General features: G+C 37.8%; 1 protein-coding gene across 3 annotated transcripts in view; it reads left to right on the top strand.

Annotated features, from left to right (window-relative positions):
• SOX6 (SRY-box transcription factor 6) overlaps positions 1-22,635 on the top strand; it is a 315,755-nt gene that overhangs the window by 249,281 nt on the left and 43,839 nt on the right. For all 3 annotated transcript variants that reach the window (XM_083348763.1, XM_083348764.1, XM_083348762.1), the window contains 2 exons: positions 6,274-6,454; positions 10,989-11,179. In XM_083348763.1, coding sequence (XP_083204889.1) covers positions 6,274-6,454; positions 10,989-11,179 — 372 coding nt within the window. The remainder of the gene's footprint in view (positions 1-6,273; positions 6,455-10,988; positions 11,180-22,635) is intronic.

The following is a 22,635-nucleotide window of genomic DNA, read 5'->3' as shown; positions in this document are numbered from 1 at the left end:
AATCTTTTTCTTCTTCCAATTCTATCTGGGTTAGGTAGAAAGTAGTAGCTGGTATTATGATTGTCCTTTGATTAATTGAATTCTCAATATATTGTATTTGAAGGCCTTTAGTGTCTTCACTCTTGGTATTGTTTTCTTCAGGCGCTGCTCCTTTTTGGGTTATAGGTTTTGTAGTTGCCATTAAAGTTTGGACTTTAAGGTGTTCTGTAGGTTGCTTTTGTTGTTCTTTGAAATCTCCTATTTTAGTGTTAGTTTCCACTTCTTCTATTTGATTTTGGGTTATCTTTTCCTCATTTAAAGTCAAAATTTGATTTGGTGGCTTTAGGTTGTCAGATTTTTCTTGCAATTTGGCTTTAATTTGCTCTGTCATTGCCAAAATCGTGTCCAGTATCAGTTTATAATCAAGTGGTGGGATGTATTCATCCATTTCATTGTTGTTTGCAGTTAAATCTTCCATGGAGGCTGTTTTAATAATAGTCAAAGATTTTCCACCTCCTGAAGAGTTGTATTCAGTGCCAGGTGTTCCCACCCTTATCTTAGTGTCAAGGACAGCTGTATTATTCAGTCAGCTCTCACAACAAAAAAAGGAAATTTACTTGCTGTACCAGGTTTCGCCACAAGATGTCATCAGTAACATATAGCATGCAATGTAGGAATTTTCTTTTCTTTTTCCAAATTAATATAGAACTTTTGTAGGATTAGTCCAAATTTTTTCCTTAATTCACAGCTTATAGAAAAGATAGGGTAGTGGATTCCCAGCAACAAATAGAAGCTTTTTAGTAAGTACAGATGAAATTACTTAATTTCTTTGCTGAATTAAAGTTCTTTTATAGCTTTGAGGCTTTAAGCTTTGTTCCCAAAGTAGATATTTGCCGTTTTCTCAAAAAAATGGGAGAAAAAGATTTTCAGGAAAGCCCCACAGGAAGATGATTAGGGAATAAGAAAGGTAAAAGCTCACCCAGGTCCTCCAGATTGCTTCTTAGTGCTAGGTAGTGCTTTGGCTTTCGGCAGGGAGCAGCTTATTGATCGGCCATCTTTATGGCTGGTCTCTACTTCTTCGGGCCAAAGGAGATGATTCCGGATTCCAGCAGAGGGCTGCCACCCTTCCGTGATCACAGGAAAGTCCTCCTCTCGGTAATCGCCCTGGAGGGGCGATTTTTGACCCTTTTCAGGGTCCTCCAAAAAAGAAAGAAATGGATGGCAGGAAGCAGGCTGTTCCCGCACTTCTGGAAGCACCACGCACGCAAACTGGAAGCCCCAAAAGGCTTCTTTAGGGCCTGACAAACAAAGTTCATAGTAGGTATATGTTGCTTATTGTGTTGCTATGTTTCAGGGACATAGCTACTGTATGTACCTGTATTGAATTCTGAAATGTTGTGAGTTAGGTGTGCATATGTCTTTGTTCACATGAAATGTGCTGTCTGGCAGCATTGATTTGAGTAAGGGATGAACAAATATTAGGCAGAAAAGTAAGCAGTAAAGGTCTGGTCCAAGAGACCTAAACTATCTGTGTTACACAGGCTGCCCTAGATAGCTCTAAGACGAAGTCAGGACCACTTTCCTTATATTGTCAGGGGGGAAAAATGTTTCAAATCAATCCTGGTTATAAGGACATTATGTATGTAAATGAATGCCCTTAGTTCTGTGCCAGCATAATTATTACAAACATGAGGAATATTTCTATTTCTATTAGAAATAGAAATTAAGCTACTGTTTAAAAGAGATGAAAATATTTGCATACAACTGACACATGTCTGATTAGATGTTACATGGAGCATAGTTAGCAAAATCCAGTAAGCATGTTCTGTGTTCCTGCCTGAATGGTTTATGGGAATTGATTTGATAAGATAAAATAACTGAGCCAGCCTCCACTCGGTATCAGCTATAAGGATGACCCTGGCACTGGCACAAAAGTTTTGTCACACTATTTTTTTATCCAATATGACTGATTGATTAAAAAAACTACATATTTTACTACCACAAACACTGGAGGGTATAGTCCCTATATAATAATAAAACTAAACTATCAAGAAAGTGCAGTATTATAAAAATGGCTTAGTTTTCAATTTCCCTATGGTCCTATTCAATAAATTTCCTGCTGTAAGATGTGCTGTGTACAATTTTGACAGCAAGAAGAATGCCGGTGATAAGATAATGGAGAGTATTATTGTATTCTTTCATATATTTCTCAGCTTTGAAGTCTTCAGTTCTGCCTGCTAAAATATAGATGATGCACCTTTCTATCCAGCATATCTCAGCTTTGGGCATACTTTAAATGAAAGAGTCAGGTTGCCAGGCTCTTTTCATTTTAATTACAGAAACTCAGTATTCTGCTATCCCAAAAATGCTGTGCCTGGCTGATTGCTAACAAGTTCAGCAGAAGGGATAAGCTCACTGATGAACAGCAAAAGATAGTATTGTAAAGAGGAACACTAGATCAAAAGAACCAAGTTCTTTCTGTTCTTGCGTTTCCAAAAGTAGTAGCACAGGGTGTTTTTTTATAGGAGTTCTTCAGACTAATTTTGACCCATTTCTTAATTATTTATTTATTGGATTTTTTTTTTAAATTCCATTTATATCCCGCCCTTCTCCGAAGACTCAGGGCGGCTTACAAGCTTAGCAGTAGCCTTCATTCTATGTATATGCCTGCTTATTAGGGCTTTCACACACCCCCAAGCGGCATTATTACAAAGTCAGCTTAATTGCCCCCAACAATCTGGGTCCTCATTTTACCTACCTCGGAAGGATGGAAGGCTGAGTCAACCTTGAGCCTGGTGGGACTCGAACCTGCACTAATTGCAGGCAGCTGGTGTTACTTAAGGAGGCATTAGCCCACTGCTCCACCAAGGCTCTTTGCCCTTTAAAAAGCAACAGGAATATAAAATATAGGTAAGTGACACTGAAACCGAAATAGAGATAAAATCCCAGTGTTTGGTAAAACAAAACAAATGAACAATTACATCTAACAGTTAAACGTTTGGCAGAAAAGATGTACTTTTAGCACCTCCAAAATATTGGGGTGTTAAGGACCAGATCCATCTCCCTAGGGCAGGGGTGTCAAACTCAATTTCATTGAGGGCCGCATCAGCATTGTGGTTGCCCTCAGGGGGCCGGGTGGGTATGGCCAGGGTGGGTGTGGCCTACTGCGTGGGCGTGGCTAGAGTGCGAATGGCCTACTGGGTGGGCATGGACAGCTCTACATTGTTCGCATCAAGGGTGCCTATGGGGGCCTGGGCAGGAGTGGGACAGATCTGAGGGTCACTGGCAGAAGGAGGGTCTCTGGGGCAGGGCCAAGGCAGTGGGGGGCCGTTCCCTCACTATTTCCAGGATGGCTTTGCGGGCCACATGAAACCACTTCGCGGGTCGGATCCGGCCTCCAGGCCTTGTGTTTGACATGTCTGCCCTAGGGGAATACATTCTTCAGCCTGCGAATCACACAGGATAGGAAAGCTTCAAGCATTCCAGATGAATATAATTCTAGCAGTGGAGATATCTTCAGAGTGGTTCATTGAAGAGACCAGGAAGGTTCCATACAACATAAATGATCCTACACATAGAAGAACACTGAAATGGCCTTAAAAAGGAATCCAGTAACCTTTATGTAAAAATCAGCTTAGCCAGGATATTTAGAAGGAAGTGAAGAAAAAACTTAAGATTGGCCAGCTTTGATATGCTTTAGAGGAGGGGGCGGGGGAGAGAGAATCTCTCTCAGGTTTTCAAGATTCTTATTTTATTCTATGGTAAAAAGTAGCATTCCTGATATTTCTTTCCTGAACTTGCCTACTTCAAAAGGCTGACACATAGACTTAGTGTTTAGGGTCTTGAAAGTCAGGGCCAATAGCTTGTCTTGTCTGGTGGGCAACTGTGGGTAACTTTCCGTATAGGATTGATATCATCCGTATATTTGTTCTAGTCTGGCTGCCACATTTTGTACCAATTGACAATTTCTAGATGCTTTTCAAGAATGATCCCACATACACTACTTTGCAGTAATGAAGGTGGTTGACACCCGAAGTATAGGTAATTTATGTTAAATCTGGCTAACTCAGAAAGGGTCACAGCTGGAAAAGAGTTCCTTGACACAGCCACCATTTACAAATCCAGGAAGAGTTTGGGATCAAGGAGCATTTGTAAGTTGGGAGAACACAAACTGCTCTGAGCAAACTATTTCAACTAAAAAAAAGATCAACTTTTTTTTATCAACATACCCCTCAATCTTTCTGGATTTAGTTTCACTTTGTTTTCTGTCACCTGGCTCATTACTGAGGTTGGACAACATTGTACTGATTACTCTCCTGGATTAAAGATAAGAAGATTAGAAGAACTGAGTGTCATTGGCCTATTGATAGCATCCAGTTCAAAAACTCTTACACAGAAGTTACACAAACTGAGCAACTCCCTGTCATAATTTAAAAATCAAGAGTCTGAATATGCCAATACCAAATTCAGATTGTTTTATTTTTCCATGTATAAGGTATACGTATATGCATGCAGTACGTTAGAAACTGACATGTTAGCATTTCTTCTTAAAAAGTTGATGAAAGCATAACCTGACCTTGTAATATTTATTTAATGACAATCATATATCTAGTTATACACAGCTAGAGTATATGATTCATGATACAGAAATAATGCAGAATTTAAGTGAAACTTCAGAAATATGAATTTTGGGATATTGGTATATTTTCTTTCTCATGGATACATGCATACAGACAGACTTATAAAAACACTCCACTCATAAATTGTAATTAAGGTGGCATACATCATATAAAATAATTTTCAAACAATAAAATAAAAGATAAATACAAAATAGACCACTAACAAATCACAATAAACACACAAACACAGGCTAGCTTTGCTGCAAGTTTTAGTACAGTAGCAGCTTGAACCTCTTCCGGACTCTCATCCTTGCTTTTGACCAAATACATAATAGTTAGTGCAAACATTCAGGATTAAAAGCCATTGATCAAGGGAATTTAATTAAGCAGCACTGAAGAATTATAAAAACCAAACTGTTCATCCCTTCTTATTTCTTTATTATTATTAAAGGTAAAGGTAAAGGTTCCCCCGCACATGCGTGCTAGTCGTTTCCGACTCTAGGGGCCGGTGCTCATCTCCGTTTCAAAGCCGAAGAGCCAGCGCTTGTCCGAGGACATCTCTGTGGTCATGTGGCTGGCATGACTAGACACCAAAGGCGCACAGAACGCTGTTACCTTCCCACCGGAGCGGTCCCTATTTTTCTACTTGCATTTTTACGTGCTTTCGAACTGCTAGGTTGGCAGAAGCTGGGACGAGTAACAGGCGCTCACTCTGTTACGCGGCACTCGGGATTCGACCCGCCAAACTGCTGACCTTCTGATCGACAAGCTCAGCATCCTAACCCACTGAGCCACCGCGTCCCTATTATTATTATATATCATCAAATCAACTCTGATTGACCACATAGACTTTTTCTGTGATGTGATGTTCTGTCCTATCAATAGCAACCAGTTTACTAAATAGTAAGAACCAGATGTTATTTTACTTCATTTGTACTGGCATCTGCTGTTGTTGGTAGGCTAAAGATACAAATATTTCATCATCAGTTTGGGTGTGTGCCAGTAAATATACTAATAATATTAAGCATATTGCTACCCTTTGAAAGAAATGAAGAAATAAAATTTATTGAAATTATATTTATTTATTAGATTTATGTGTCACCCATCTCATCTAGAAAAGACTTTATTTGAAAAGTCTTTCATAAAACAGAGTGGCAAGAGGATCATAGCTACAGTATATGAAAATAAAACTAAAACAATTAAGTCATCTAATCTTCTTTTAATTTTTTTACCATAATGCTGCCCCTCATTCAAGTGCATATTAACAACATGCATGCCGTATTGTAGTTTAAGAAGTTTCCAGCAGACACAGTTAAACACTGCAACATTGCTGGTTAGATTTTTTTAAAAATCATTCTTTGTGAATGCCCTGGGTTAATTTAGATCTCAGAAAACACATTAGGAAATTAAACAGTAATGCAAGCTAATTCAGATTTTAATTTGTCAAAAAGAACGATCTAGCCACATAGTTAATGTAAACAGAGGCACAGCACAGAAAAAATAATGAGGTTTCCCTTTCATTGAATCTTCAAGGAGTGTAGATAATTAGCTTCTTTTGTTATTATTGCAGGAAAATGCAGCATTGTCTGGAAGGTGTAAAATAGCTGTGGCTTCCTAAGTGATAATGTGTTTCATTTGTCTTCTCCTAATAATTATTTACATTAAACTCTTCTAGGATGATGCTGCACAGCCACTGAATCTCTCTGCTAGACCCAAGACAGCAGAACCTGTCAAATCCCCGACGTCGCCAACGCAGAGCCTCTTCCCTACGAGTAAAACCAGCCCTGTGAATGTGGCCAATAAAAGTGGAATCCCCAGTCCTATTGGCCTGACTCTGGGGAGAGGATCCTCTCTAGGTACTCAAAAAGGAACAAATCTGGGTCATTTCAAATAGGGACGAGAGGTCTCTAGTCTTCTCCTGTGGGCCTAGTTTCATGTTATTATTATTATTGTTATTATTATTTTTGCAGAACCAGGTATATTCAAGGTTTCTTAACATTTACAAGGTCTTTGACATTTATTGCATGGAAGCTCTGTCACACTTATTAGGCCTTTGATTTTTATTTTATCTCAATAGATTTACATGGGAATCTATGAGGGAAAGTAGTCCTTTCAATATACTTTAAAGGATAAATTAAAGGTAAATTTTAAAAAAATCACAAATTCTTTGAGTCATGCTCAGCTAATCCATTGGAGTGAGTGGCTATATTAAATCTAATAAATAGTCATAACAAATAGGGAGGCTTGGTTCTTCACATCTGAGGCTGAAGAGTTGTTTCAGATTAAGCATAACCTTCAGGTCCTATTAAATCTATCGGGTCCTCCTTAAAGCTGCATCTTTTCCTGGGTTCGTGCAGTAGCTACATATTCCCTAGAGGCACTGCTAGCACACTTATCTCTTTCCAAACACCTCCTTAACTCAAAGACAAAATTTCCTGCATACACATAGATTGTATACAGAGGGGCCAAGAGGTGTAGCTTGCACTGTCACATTTTAGCATCTAATCTCAATTTATTGGTACAGTCATTTCATTTACTTATTATTCAAATTTATTTATGTGCCCATCTCCCCCAAAGGGGGCTCTGGGCAACGCACAACAATAAATAAGTCAGCCAATACAAAACAGATAAAAATCTAAAAAATCACAGTAATCCATAGCATCAAAAGCAAAAATGTCATGGAACAACTCTGTGGAGATTGATTTGTGACTGACTTCTTTTAGGATATTTTCCCAGTCCAAATGCTAACCAGTTCCAACCTTGGTAGACAGACAAGATCAGGTCAAGTAAATAAATAAAGATACTACTGAAAATGTAAACAGTCTGAAAACTCTAGTAAAAATAAATCAAGGTGCGCAGTGAAAAATTGGGACTAAGATTAAACATAAAGATAACCGAACTAATGACAATGAGCACAACAACCAAATTTAGAAATAACAGTGAATATATTAAAGGGCAGAAGCCATCCACCACTTTAGGATCAAATGTCAACAATGAAGAAACAGCTATTAGATATACTGCAGACTAGTGCTTCATGCAGAATAACAAAATAATGGGGGTGGGGAAAATATTCAGATGCCCTGATATGCCTATATCTACAAAGATCAGAATAGTGCAGGCAGTGATATTCGCTAGGACACTCTATGGAAGTGAACATTGGATTTTGAAGAAGTGGGATTGAAAAAGTAATGACATGTTTGAATGTTGATGTTGGGGGAAAAAACTCCTGAGAATACCATGGATGGCCAAGAAAACAAAGTAATCTATGAACAAATCTCCAGAATTTCACTTAAGGCACAAATGACCACTCTCAAATTATCCTACTTGAGACCTATTATATGAAGACCTCTAGAGAGCTCTGATGTGAGGAAAGGTGGAAGAAAAGAGAAGACCCTCAGCAAGGTGTACGGACTCAGTTATATTACCAATAGTAGCAATAAGTGCACTATTGGATGACTTGAAGGTTCAGGTTGGAGCCAATTCATCCTAAAGAAAACCTATCTATGTGGTTGCTCAGAACTGATACTGATTTGTTGTCCCATTATTAACTCTTAATATTTCAATGTGTCTGCAAAAAAAACCACAAAAAACCCAGAATGTAAAAATTTAATAAACCTTGATGCGTGCTTTTGTTGTCCCATGCAAGGTGTAATTTCTAAGCACTCTACAAAGCAGTCGTCCAAAAAGCATACTGCAATAATCTACATACAGTATATTGTGATTAAATCATATATTATAATGGCCAATCTAAGGTCTCAAGAAACCTATCCAGTTGGCGCACCTATCTAAACTGGGCAAAAGCATGTAGTTGAAATATTCCTAACACTAAATTATTTCTACAGGTGAAACTCGAAAAATTAGAATATCGTGCAAAAGTTCACTTATTTCAGTAATGCAACTTAAAAGGGGAAACTAATATATGAGATAGACTCATTACATGCAAAGCAAGATAGTTCAAGCCGTGATTTGTCATAATTGTGATAATTATGGTGTACAGCTCATGAAAACCCCAAATCCACAATCTCAAAAAATTAGAATATTGTGAAAAGGTGCAACATTCTAGGCTCAAAGTGTCCCACTCTAATCTGCTAATTAAGCCATAACACCTGCAAAGGGTTCCTGAGCCTTTAAATGGTCTCTCAGTCTGGTTCAGTAGGAATCACAATCATGGGGAAGACTGCTGACCTGACAGTTGTGCAGAAAACCATCATTGACACCCTCCATAAGGAGGGAAAGTCTCAAAAGGTAATTGCAAAAGAGGTTGGATGTTCCCAAAGTGCTGTATCAAAGCACATTAATAGAAAGTTATGTGGAAGGGAAAAGTGTGGAAGAAAAAGGTGCACAAGCAGCAGGGATGACCGCAGCCTAGAGAGGATTGTCAGGAAAAGGCCATTCAAAAGTATTGGGGACTTTCACAAGGACTGGACTGAGACTGGAGTTAGTGCATCAAGAGCCACCACACACAGATGGATCCTGAACATGGGCTTCAAATGTCATATTCCTCTTGTCAAGCCGCTCCTGAACAACAAACAACATCAGAAGCGTCTTACCTGGGCTAAAGAAAAACAGACCTGGTCTGTTGCTCAGTGGTCCAAAGTCCTCTTTTCTGATGAGAGCAACTTTTGCATCTCATTTGGAAACCAAGGACCCAGAGTCTGGAGGAAGAATGGAGAGGCACACACTGCAAGATGCTTGAAGTCCAGTGTGAAGTTTCCACAGTCTGTGTTGATTTGGGGAGCCATGTCATCTGCTGGTGTTGGTCCACTGTGCTTCATTAAGTCCAGGGTCAACGCAGCCGTCTACCAGGAGATTTTGGAGCACCTCATGCTTCCTTCCGCAGACGAGCTTTATGGGGATGCTGACTTCATTTTCCAGCAGGACTTGGCACCTGCCTACACTGCCAAAAGCACCAAAACCTGGTTCAGTGACCGTGGAATTACTGTGCTTGATTAGCCAGCAAACTTGCCTGACCTGAACCCCATAGAGAATCTATGGGGCATTGCCAAGAGAAAGATGAGAGACATGAGACCGAACAATGCAGAAGAGCTGAAGGCCGCTATTGAAGCATCCTGCTCTTCCATAACACCTCAGCAGTGCCACAGGCTGATAGCTTCCATGCCACGCCGCATTGAGGCAGTAATTGCTGCAAAAGGGGCCCAAACCAAGTACTGAGTACATATGCATGCTTATACTTTTCAGAGGTCCGATATTGTTCTATGTACACTCCTTGTTTTATTGATTGCATGTAATATTCTAATTTACTGAGATTGTGGATTTGGGGTTTTCATGAGCTGTAAGCCATAATCATCACAATTATGACAAATCACGGCTTGAACTATCTTGCTTTCCTTGTAATGAGTCTATCTCATACATTAGTTTCCCCTTTTAAGTTGCATTACTGAAATAAATGAACTTTTGCACGATATTCTAATTTTTCGAGTTTCACCTGTATGCTTTGATTGAAACATAGACAAGTAATCTTTTATACAATTTAATCCAATATTGGAAGTAACAATTATTTATTTAATAGCCGTACACACTTGCTTCTCAATGTATCTGATCAGTGCCGGATTTAAAATATATTGTTTCAATTCATTTACAGCTTGACTGTAACATGCCATTTCATGATTACAATCCCTTGAATCCAGGATTATTCAAAGTATTCACTAGATTTAAAAGAGCATCCTAGAAAGTTTGCTTCATAGCTGTACCTCATTCTCTCTTTCAAAAATTGCTTCATTAGATACTTTCTATGATAAAAAAAATCAAGTAATGTAAGGCTTTATCTTCCTTTCTTTCTCATCTCCAATCACTGATTATTGTGGTAAAAATTGAACTGGATTTATTTCTTTTATGTTCTATAAGGTTCATGGTTGAATGTAGTTAACATGAACTGGGTTCAACTTGACAGCTTCATAATGGAAAAATAAATGAAACAGCAATGAATTATATCAGTTATCATTTGGAAATATCAACCTCTATAAGAAAACATAATATGATTTTTTCTTGAACATCAGTTAAGATTTACAAATACATTTACAAATACAAAGCAAAAATCATGTGTAGGTACATTTTTGTCCTTTGCGCTAGGATTGAAAAATGCGCTGAAATTCTCACTTTAAAAGGCATAAAATGTTTTGATTAAATCATTAATATAATAATAATTTCTGTTAATTGCTTCAGGAGAGGTTATCTCTGATTAAACATCACTCAGAATGGAAAACAAAATTACAGCTGTTGCCCAAATCTAAAATTACTATCCATTTTAATGTTAAAGATACAGGCTTAAATATTTGCAGCAGCTGAAATTAGAATGTTTATGTGTGTATGTATATAAATCTCTCGAAAAGGGGATATTTTAATGCACTCTTACAATCCTTTTCTTTCTAGACATCCTTTCCAGTCTTAACTCACCTGCCCTATTTGGGGACCAGGACACTGTAATGAAAGCAATTCAGGAGGCTCGAAAGATGAGAGAACAAATCCAGCGGGAGCAGCAGCAGCAACAGCAACAACCACATATTGATGGAAAGCTTCCCACCCTGAATAATATGGGCCTAAACAATTGTAGAACCGAAAAGGTAACACAATAGCTCTTCCACCCTTGTTGCTGCTAAATTTATTTGCCTGGTGAATAGCTACTTAATTCCAGGAAGTTACACTTTTTAATCACTTTTCACATTGAAAAGTGTGTGATGTAGGTCCAGGAGGAAAAAAGTGTGCGATGTAGGTCCAGAAGGAAAAAAAAAAGTAGTCTGGATTGATCAGAACAAGATTTTACCACAAGGAAGATTTACACAGGGCTCCAGTGGCACCAACAGGGAATATCATTTCCCCTCCCCCCACATTCTGCACCATATGAGAATCAATGTAGGTATTGCAAATTGGCCAAAGTTTCATTTGAAGAATGGCAGATGGTTAAGATAGGTGAGGAGGAACTAAGAGCCCTGTTCCCATCTCCACTCAAATCATATTCTGTGAATGCTGTCCCTGAAAACTTTAAGCTTCTTATATTAAGTTCCCAAGTTACAGAAATATTATATGGTACAAATAATAGCAATATGGATTAGAGTTGTCTTTCTTGATGGATACTGGGCTCCATTTGTCTAGTATCTCCTTTCCAGTGACATGCTCGCAATAAGCCCAGTAGGAATATACAGAGAATTCTTCTTGCTAGTTGTCACCCTGTCTTCTCATTGGTATTTGATGGCATACTGCTAGGGCATGCTAGGTTACCTGGCAATTCAGTAAAGTCATAATATCTCAGTAGAATTTTCTTTACCTGATTTCTCACAGTACTACAGTATCTTGTCAAATGATATAACTGTTGTTTTGGAAAGTAAAAAAATAATAACACTTCCATTTTCTTCAGTTTTTTCTGAAACAAAAAGTATTTCAGGCTATTGATTATTTTCTGCACCTTTTTCATCTCTAGAACCAGGGCTGAGGTGTGGCCTACAAAAATCCAGACAACCTCTAGGTGGCGGGCAAGAGTCATAGAAAACCCTATATTTTTGCCATCTCCTATTGATGTGAATATTTACACCTCAGATGTACCAACTCTTTTATTAATCAGGGCAGAGTTCTATTTTGTATAGGAAACTCATTTAAATTCATCTTGATATAAAGAGAGAGAATGGTTATGTGAAGCGGTGCTAATATATATATGATTTATTGGCCACCTATCTTACCACAGGAAAATTCTGGGCAGTTATATTATTTATTTTACCATTTTCCTTCTACATACAACATATTTGGAATGGCTGTACTGTATTGTTCAGAACTGAAACTTTACACTTGATCAAGAGTTCAAAAGACCCAGATGAAGACACAAAGAATGCACGCACAAGCTTTAGCTGGAGTTCAGGCTTTCTCCTCTCTTTGAATAACATTCTGGGGTGCAGTTTAATTGGAAATTCTGGATATTTATGGTGTTTTTCATATCAGGTGTAGATATTTCAAACAAAAGAGTTACATTTTAGAAGAATCCTTAGGAAAAATAATCTACATAGGTAAGGAGATAATTTAGTTTGAAGACCTGGAGAATTTGTTTGGCTTTGCTTACAGGCTTTTGGACAAACAAACGAGTTAAATATCAGTTGTGGTGTTTTGGTAGCAAAGTAATGGAAGCAGGCAATTCTCTCTAAGGAATAGAGACATACAGTATCTATGAAATAATTTAAGATATAGTATGTCTATAATTTGATTCCTTGCAGGATTGGTAAGAGCATTATTTAGATACCACATGAATCATTATTTCCTGTACAGTAATAGCGGACCATGTACAATGTTATTATTCTGGGTGATTCAGGACAAAAGGTTTTGCAGCCTTTAAGCAGAAGACAAGAGCTTTGATTGTGAGATAGAGCAGGGGAAAAAGGAACAGATGATCAGTAACATGCATGTTACAATCTTTCACAGTCATATTATCTATCACAATGAAATGTGAAATAAAAAGTGTAGTTTGATCTTGTACAGTGATGAGATTAAAAATACCTAAACAACTAGTTCTCTGAGTGGATGTCACTTCTGGAAATCCGTTGTGGTCCTGGGTCTCCAAGGCGGTCCATTCTGAGCCTTGCAAAAATGGGCTAGGGCTTCAGCCAGTTCACCAAAGTCAACAAAAAATTAGCTATTGGTTCTGCCAAACCAGTGCAAAATGACTGAATCCCACCACTAGTCTTATAGAAGTACCGGTAGTTGTATTAGTTTTTATTACAGATTACTACTATATTATTATTATTGATCAAGATTTACTGAGTTTGTAACTACATGTATGTGTGTTAATATTATACATTCTCTCACTCACTCACTCACTCATTCTCTCTCTCTCTCTCTCTCACTTTCACTCACTCTCTCTCTCTGTCTCATAAATAGCCTTGAGAATATATCAGGGAAAATATTGAAATGTGTTAATGCTCTTCAGAATTTAGGAAAATTACATATCTTGTTACATAAAAGATATACTCAGGAACCTTGGGGTAAGGTAGATTGATCTTACTATACTTCCAAATCTTTAGCCTATTATTTGACAGCAGTAACAACCTGATCATGGCTTATCATCAGAATGGCATCTCTTGCTTTGGTATTGTGAATAAGTAAATAAAAGTAAGTTTAGGTGAATGTTGTAGCATGCGCGGACAGATCAATATTGGATCCTGTGCTATAGTCTACCAAACAGTCAATAAAATTGCATAGTTGATTTTTTTTACATTTTATTCATACTGTCTCAATGCATATAATAGTTGTCAGTAAGCCAAGAATCTGGGGCACTAGTAGCCATTTTCCAACCCATTCCCAAAGGGAGGAACAAGAGGTCTGAGGTTCATTACTTGGTTGCAAGCACAAAGGGAAAATTGCACAGTAGATAGAACTGTCAAATATGTGTTTTCATTTGCATTTATATGTTGCCTTGTTAGATTTCTCAGAACAATGGGGGTAAAATGGATCCATGCCTATAAAAGGGATTTACATAGCTTCTTGCCCCCAGAGGATTAATCATGGTTTGCAGAACATATTTTATAATCTAATAAATATTTATCTGCACAAGATGTGATTTAAATGATAGCATTTTAAAACTCATTTAACACAGAATCCCATTGTGAAATAATTTTTATAACAGCTAGAAAAAAAAAGCTGAAACTTTTTCAGCGAGTGAAGGTTCATTCTCCGAGGTGGTGGGTTGGTTTATGAACGTTTCATTACCAAGCTGACTAACATCTTCAGCAGAGTTTAGGGGATGTCAGTGTCAGTGTTCTTGTTTATAAGGGCTTCAGGTATGGGTGTATCAAGTGAGGTTACATCAGGTCAGGGCCATTGGGAGGTGAACTGGTGGGAGGGGGGGCTTGCATGTGTTGGTTGAGGGTCAGTGCTACACCCACATACTACACCCGAGCTACAGATATTTGTCACTATTGTACATGACTGCTTATTAAAGATGGCCTTATGAGGCCCACAGGCTCTTCTGAAGACCAGATTTCAGTTTGGAAACAACCCTGACCACAGTTAGAACCTTTCTTTGTTTGCATTCTAAATCTGTTTTTCCAAAACCTTTGAAAATAAATGAATTCTGCTGCCTTCATGTAGACACTATATTGTTCCAAGTAATCCTTGATACTGCTAATGAGTGCTCTGGGCTAGTTCTGAAGTTAGTCTGAACTTCTGTGAACCTAAATTATCCACTGAGACTATTTGAGCAGTCTATCTACCCCCCCAAATACCTTATGAGCAGTCCTATTTTTGCCTTTTTAGAGAGCTTATCTCTCCATGTTTTTGATTTTTAATCAAGCTAGTGGGTTCTTTAAGAGGAATAGCTTTTTCTGACAGTCCACAATCTGCCTTTCTGTCATTTAATAGCATGCCTGTTGTGTCCAACTTGAGCATGGCAGTATATTTCCTCATTCAACTACAGACTATGGGCCATTCAGTCAGTTTTCAACTCTAAGGATGTTCTGCATTTTGTTTTCATATATTTCAATCATATCCCTCTCCCCACTGTCTTCTTCATGGCTAAATGAGCACAGTTGTCTTATTTTTTTATTTTGGGCCTTGGTTTCCACAAATCCACTTTACCTACATTTATCTTTTCTTTTATCTGAAGTACAAGATATATGGAAAGCTAGCAATCCAAAATAAGCAGTTGAAAGATAATGAAGAATGCTGATTATATTGCTATTTGTTTTGTTTCATATTTTGATCATACCTTTCTCTAAAAAATACCTTTTAAAAAGATAAATGTGTTTTTTTAAAAAACAGAAAATCAATGATGTATTGAAAGATTCACTGGAAGAAAACTATTTTGATATTCCTTGAAAAGTGATTGGTAACAAGAGTTGGTTTACAGTCATCTTGAGGAATGGTTCCAAAAGTTAGATATCACTTAAAAAAAAAGTTAATTTGCCATAGTGGGAGCATTCAGAAAAAGATCTTAGAAAAGAAATTATGTACTCATGCTTATCGAAGAAGAGCCAATTCTTGATAAACTCTCATCTAAAGATGTTGAATGGAAATCAAGAACCAATCTATTGTTCAAGTAGTTCCATAGTTTCTGTGTGGAAGCCTCATGCAATATACAGTTAAAGCACATTATAGTTACTATAATTCTCACTGGAGTTGAGAGTGGACGGGAATAATGTTTGTCATTTAAATTTTGATAAAAGGTTTAACAAATGCACATGTGAATTAGGACACATTATTTCTGTGACATGTACAAAAATTATATTAGTTGGAATGCATTTATAGAGGAAAAATGATACAATTAAAAACGTATTTGCAATAAAGTCTATATTTTGAAGCATTGCATGTGTGTATATTGGAATGCACACAAAATAATTATGAATTATAGGATATATATCGGAAAAGCGAGAAACCAAAATAAACAAAATCTATCTGCCCTTAGCTAACTAAATGTTCTGTGGCTTTATTGCTAGGTAGATCTAAAAATGATATTCCATTATAAATTCAGATTGTAATATAAATATGTAAGGGAAGTTTTAAAATATTTATTTATTTTTATCATTGATGATGTTATAGTCTAGTGGTCAAATGGTTTTGACTTGATTGTCCATAACAGTTCCTTTAGAGGAGATAAACTTTATGGTAGTGCAGCATATATGGCAATTCTTTAATGTATAAATTGTGCATTTATTTGAGTGTAAAAACTTTGGGAAACCTATCTTTTATTTGCAGCTGTTTATCATGTGTGCAAAATTTTACCGCATACGCAAATGAAGCACTTATTTCACCAATAAAAACTACATTATCAGTCTTTTTTCATGGTGGATTTATACTGTTAGCCCTCTCTCTCTCTTTTTTTCTGTATGTCCCCTCCCATAAATGTACAAATACTATGCAGTCTTTCATCATTCTTATACATGGCATGGGTCCGGGTTACCTCGGGGACCACCTGCTGCCGGCGTCAACTTCCCTCCACCCAGTACGTGCCCACAGAGAGGGCCTCCTCAGGGTGCCTCTGGTCAGGGAATGTCGACTGGTGGCCCCCAGGGGGAGGGCCTTCTCTGTGGGCGCTCCGGCATTATGGAACCAACTGCCGGTTGAGCTCCGGATGGCATCAGACCTCCGATCCTTCCGTCGCGGGTTGAAGACCCACTTATTTGAATTAGCTGGTCTGGCCTGATGGGGGAATATGGGTTTTTAAATTGATTTTTAGTATTTATTATTGTTGTTTTTAACTGGGCACTGGTTTAATTTCCTTTTAACTTTTGTATTGTTATTTATATATGCCCTGTGAACCGCCCTGAGTCCCTAGGGAGAAGGGCGGTATAGAAATCAAATAAAAATAAAAAATAAAATAAAATAAATAAAATACTTTCCAATCCTTTTATATAAAGCATAGAACCATTAAGATTAAATATAAAAGAGAAAATATAAAACATTTTCAATGGAAATGAAAACTGTTTAGGGAGTCCAGTGTAATGGATGAAATTAAAAATAAAGGTGTTGAAATGATTTTCAGGGAAAGAAATATTTAAGAGTTGTATGGGAATAGGAGTGATGTATTAAAGCAGGAGTCCCCAATCCCTGGTCTGCGGCCTGCTACTGGGCCGCAGCCTGTTGGAAACTGGGCCGCGCTAGCAGTGGGAGAGCACACAAAACCATCTCCTCTCTCGCTGCTACCGCCACAGCTGGTCTGCAGAGCCAGAAAGGTTGTTGACCGCCATATTAAAGAATGGAATTAAAAGTAATGTTACAAAGGTCAGTATCCCCACCAAAAATAAATGACTAAAAAGCAAGCAATAAATACTATTAAGAGGTTGGTAAATTGTAAGGATGCAGGTATAGCTGATATAATAGAAGAAATGTTAAACTATGGATGTTATGTGTTTATGGAAAGATTGGGCAACTTGTGTAACATATATGTAAAGACTGCCTCATCACTGGAAAAATGCCATTACTGCTTCCTTATACAAGGAGAAAGATAGCAAAAAACAAATGCCAAACTTGCAGAGGAGAGTTTAGTTATATGGGCCTTGTCAGGCAGAAGTTTGATTGAAAGATACAAGAGATGACAATAAAATTTGGGAAATGCAGTAGGGCTTTAAGAAGAGTGTGCATAAAGCTTAGTTTTGTTCTTCATAACTTACTGAGAAACACATGAATATGAGTAAGCTCATTGTACATTTGTTGATTTAGTAAAAGTTATGATAAATTGAATAGGTTTGCATGAATATGGAACTGAAGATTGATTGCTGAATGCAAAAAGAGCAATATTTGATGGAAGTAAATAATGCATGAGCCTAAATGGAATGCGTAGCAAATAGGTCAGCATTGAGCAGGATTTAAGACAAGGAGGTGAGATGTCCTCTTAGTTGTTTTATGTATCTGTGGAGAAATGTATAAAGAATACGTGTGGTTACAGGTATGTTGGGTTGGGGACATGAATGCATATACATTTAGGGACATAAATGAACATGTAGTTTTGTATCGAGATAAAGGCATGTTGTTGACTGAGAAACTGAATGATTAGAAGTGAATATTAGATAACCATGGATACAATATAAAATATGGACCTGAAAATTAGTGTATGAAAGCTAAGGCAGTTGTGTTTGACGGGGAAAAATAGAATGATTTCAAAGTGTTCATAAATGGTAAAAAGCTACAGCAGGTAAATGAATGTTGTATACCTTGATAAAATGTTTACTAAAGTTGGAACATTTTATGATGTGCAAATTTTTGCGTAAAAATGTGGATATTTTTGTCTTACATCCACCTTCCCCCATTTAGTCTGCTTGCTGGAAGCCAACTGGGAAGGTCGCATGATTCTGGGATGCTGCAACAGTTGTAAATATATGCTGGTTGTCAAGCATGTAAATCAAGGACTACCTGTAAAATGTAATATAGGTGCTCTGATTTGCAAATGCTGGACATGAAATTGGTGTCAGCCTTTGGTTCCATTGGATTTACTCAATTTGATGTCAAATGCAACTGCATATAGATCCCTACTTCAATTATCCATATAACTGTAGAACAGTATCTCATACATACAGACAGACATCTTCCTTCCTTCCTTCCTTCCTTCCTTCCTTCCTTCCTTCCTTCCTTCCTTCCTTTCTTCCTTCCTTCCTTCCTTCCTTCCTTCCTTCCTTCCTTTTCCTGATATAATAAAACTGATCAGAAATACAATTGAAGCAACATTGCCAGACTTCACTGAAAGGAGAAGGAAGGAAGGAAGGAAGGAAGGAAGGAAGATGCCTGTATGTGTGTGTACATACACACATGTATTTGCATGTGAACTCTTGCCAGTTTTGCATTTCTGACTACAATTTTAAACCAAAATGTTTCAAATTATGTTTCATGTTTAGTTTTGTAAGCAAATAATGATGCTAACACTCAACAATTTTATTGAGTTGGGGTGTACCCCAAAATAGTAATTAAACCCTCGGTTCCTTGCTTCATAATCTACATTTGTAACCAGTCCTGAGGAAATTTGAAAGATCAGTTCATCTAATATTGGCACCTTTTATTAGAAGTAAAACATATGCTGGACTTTTGAAATCATTAGAGTCATGAAACTGATTGAAATATATGGTTCTGTATAACAGTATTGAAATTAGATATAGGATTATTGGTACTGAGTGACAAGAAAAAAACATATTGTTTAGAAGCAGTGAATAAAGCTTCCTGTAAAGTTTCTTTGCACGTTACAAACAAAGAACTTTAATTTTCACACAAAGTTCTGAAAGAAAATATTAGCCTTTTTCTTATGCATTTAATTATCATACCTACTTAGATGTTTTTTTCTGTATCATTCCTCCCTAGTATAACAATAGACCATACTGTTTCTAGCTGCCTGATCAGGAAATAAATTTTTCTTTGAATAGCTAAATGATTACAATACCTCTCACATAGTGAAACGGTGTGCGGAATCTATTTGATGCAATTAGAATCTGATCTGGTAGAAACACAGAATGAGGTATCTTATGAAAGGGTGAAACCTGTGACTTCTCAGTATGTTTTTAAAGAACAATATTGTAGTCATGGAGACTTTCAGCAATCAGGTTTATGTTTGTCGCTTCCAATGTTGTGATAGTAAGAAAAAGAGCCTAATTTTAGATTCTTTCCAGAAAGTTACCCTTTGTGTGTGTCTTAACGGAAAAGATATCATAATAATCTTAGACTGTAATTCAGGAGTTAGCGATACAAGACCTACACATATCAGTGTGCTTTTCAGTCTCTTTCTTACCAGACTTGCTACCTGGTTTGCTGCTTTATATTTTGAATATAAGAACCACTACCACAACAAGTTGGCATGCTGCAAAGTTAAGCAACAATCTATAGTTTCATATTTACTTCCAAAAAAGTCTTATATTTCCTCAAGAGTTCCATTGGAAAGATCGAATGTGTCTTCTGTTGAAGCTTCCCCTCACTACGCCCCTCCCCTCAATCACCAGAACAATGTTTGCTGAATGCTGAGAAGCTCAGTTGCCACTGTAGGTGGAAATCTAATGCTTCTACTTTCTTTTCTCTTTTCTGTTCTGTACCAGCCTGCTACCAGCCCTGCAGAAAAGGCAACCCCTTTACAAACGGCAAGAGGCTGGAATTACGCCTGCCAAATTTATTACTACAAAAACAAACAAGACACGAACCAAGAAACAGGAGCTTTGAAACACTATCCGAGCGGTTGCCTTCAGCAAACCAGCCCTCCCCACACATTCCCCTTATATAGAGTTCAGGGTGTGGCTTCTCTCTGCCTCCTTCCCAGAAGCCCCATTGCCTTCCTCTGATTACTCCTAATTGACTGCCTCCTGCGTCGGGCGTCCTTGAACAGGGCTAGCTGTGGGTCATCTTCATCCACACTGTCAGGCTCACACAGCTGGGTCTCCGTGGTAACCAAGTGGGAGGGACCTGGCTGGGGGCTATCATCAGCAAGATCTTCAACCCCCTCAGCAAGGTCTTCAACACCCCCCTCTTCCTCTGAGTCGTCCGACCCAACTGCCGAACCCACAGGCTGACTCTGAATCACAACATTTTCCTTCTTTCCCTTAGCAATCTTGGTTCTTGAATAATCTGAGAGCTTGTTTGTTGTCATTGTGGGGAGTATAGGTGGACCAATCTTGATCGTGAAAAAATAATAACGAAGAAGGCTGGGTTTGAGATAATCCAGACAGGAAGCACAAACCCTGTGGAATACTAACGCTACATTTATTGTAAGATTGCAGAAGCAGAATCTTGCAAGTCTGAACATACCTCTCCCCTCCCTTCTTTTTGTTTCCCAGAAAATTAGGAAGGTTTCCTTGTGAGACCCTTACCGTATCCCCATTCTATCTGTGGGCTGAAATATCTTTTGCATGATGCAGTTGTAGCTTTTCCTTCTGGTTCTCAAACTCATTCTCATAGTCCATTACATCATGTGATGAAGAAATTAGTTTTGGCAATTTTGAGAAGTATTAAATTACCTTGGAATAGCATAAAGTTACATAATATGAATTAAGACACCTGAAAAATGTTTAGTACAATCTTAATTTTGACTAAGGAACATTCAAAGGCAACTATTGCATCAAATTAATTTCTTAGGTAATCAACATTATTATCATCATCATCGCTTTAACAGTATAACAAACATTAGGAATAAAGGAAGAAATGATCCACTATTGTCATGCTAGAGATAAAACAAGAATCGAAAATTTTACCACATGTTTTGAAAATCTAAGATATAAGATATCTTATAAGTTCTTATTAAGAAATAAAAAGGATGTTGCTTGCTGCCAATGATGGCTTGATTTTCCATACAAAATTCATAAGAAAAATGAGAATCGCAGTGCCCTATTTTAGATCAGAAATCTGAAAATTAGTAGTTCTGAATAATTAGTCTGATATATGCATGCATATATAATTTTATAGTTTCTTTGCTTCTTTTTCTTTAAAGATGAAATAGAATATCAGTTAGGAAAAAGTGTGGACCAGGTAAATGACAGAATACTCCTTCTCTAACCTCAACTATATTTCTCTTTTTCCAAAATTGGTACTATTTTGTAACATAAAATGTTTTCCTAATATTTGTTGTTAAAAGTCTTAATACTCAATATTCATTTAACTCTTTCCCTATTCACTGGCTGATAGGCCGTACTCAATGTGTGGTCCTCAATGGAACTGCATCTACATGGAAGGAAGTGTGTAGTGGGGTGCCCCAGGGCTCTGTTCTGGGCCCAGTGCTCTTCAATATCTTCATTAACGATTTGGATGAGGGGATAGATGGGGAACTCATCAAATTTGCAGACAACACCAAGCTGGCAGGAATAGCCAATACTCCAGAAGATAGGCTTAAAATACAGGAGAATCTGGACAGACTCGAACACTGGGTGCTTATCTAACGAAATGAAATTCAATGGTGAAAAAAGTAAGGTTCTACATTTAGGCAGGAAAAATCAAATGCACAGGTATAGTATAGGTGGTACCTTGCTCAATAGTAGTAACTGTGAGAGGGATCTCGGAGTCCTAGTAGACAATCACTTCAATATGAGCCAGCAGTGTGCTGCATCTGCCAAAAAAGCCAACACAATGCTAGGCTGCATTAACAGAGGGATAGAATCAAGATCAAGTGAATTACTAATACCACTTTACAATGCTTTGGTAAGGCCATACCTGGAATACTGCATCCAGTTTTGGTCACCACGATGTAAAAAAGATGTCGAGACTCTAGAAAGGGTACAGAGAAGGGCAACAAAGATAATTGGGGGACTGGAGGCTAAAACATATAGGGAACGGTTGCTGGAATTGGGTATGTGTAGTTTAATGAAGAGAAGGGTGAGGGGTGACATGATAGCAGTGTTCCAATATCTCAGGGGCTGCCACAGAGAAGAGGGAGTCAAGCTATTCTCCAAAACACCTGAAAGCAGGACAAGAAGCAATGGATGGAAACTAGTCAAGGAGAGAAGCAACCTAGAACTAAGGAGAAACTTCCGGACAGTTAGAACAATTAACCAGTGGAACAACCTGCCTCCAGAAGTGGTGAATGCTCCAACACTGGAAGTTTTTAAGAAGAGACTGGACAGCCATTTGCCTGAAATGGTATAGTGTT

This window comes from Vipera ursinii, assembly GCF_947247035.1.
Source record: "Vipera ursinii genome assembly, chromosome: 1".
Lineage (NCBI taxonomy): Eukaryota > Metazoa > Chordata > Lepidosauria > Squamata > Viperidae > Vipera > Vipera ursinii.
This window is presented reverse-complemented; position numbering and strand designations above follow the sequence as displayed.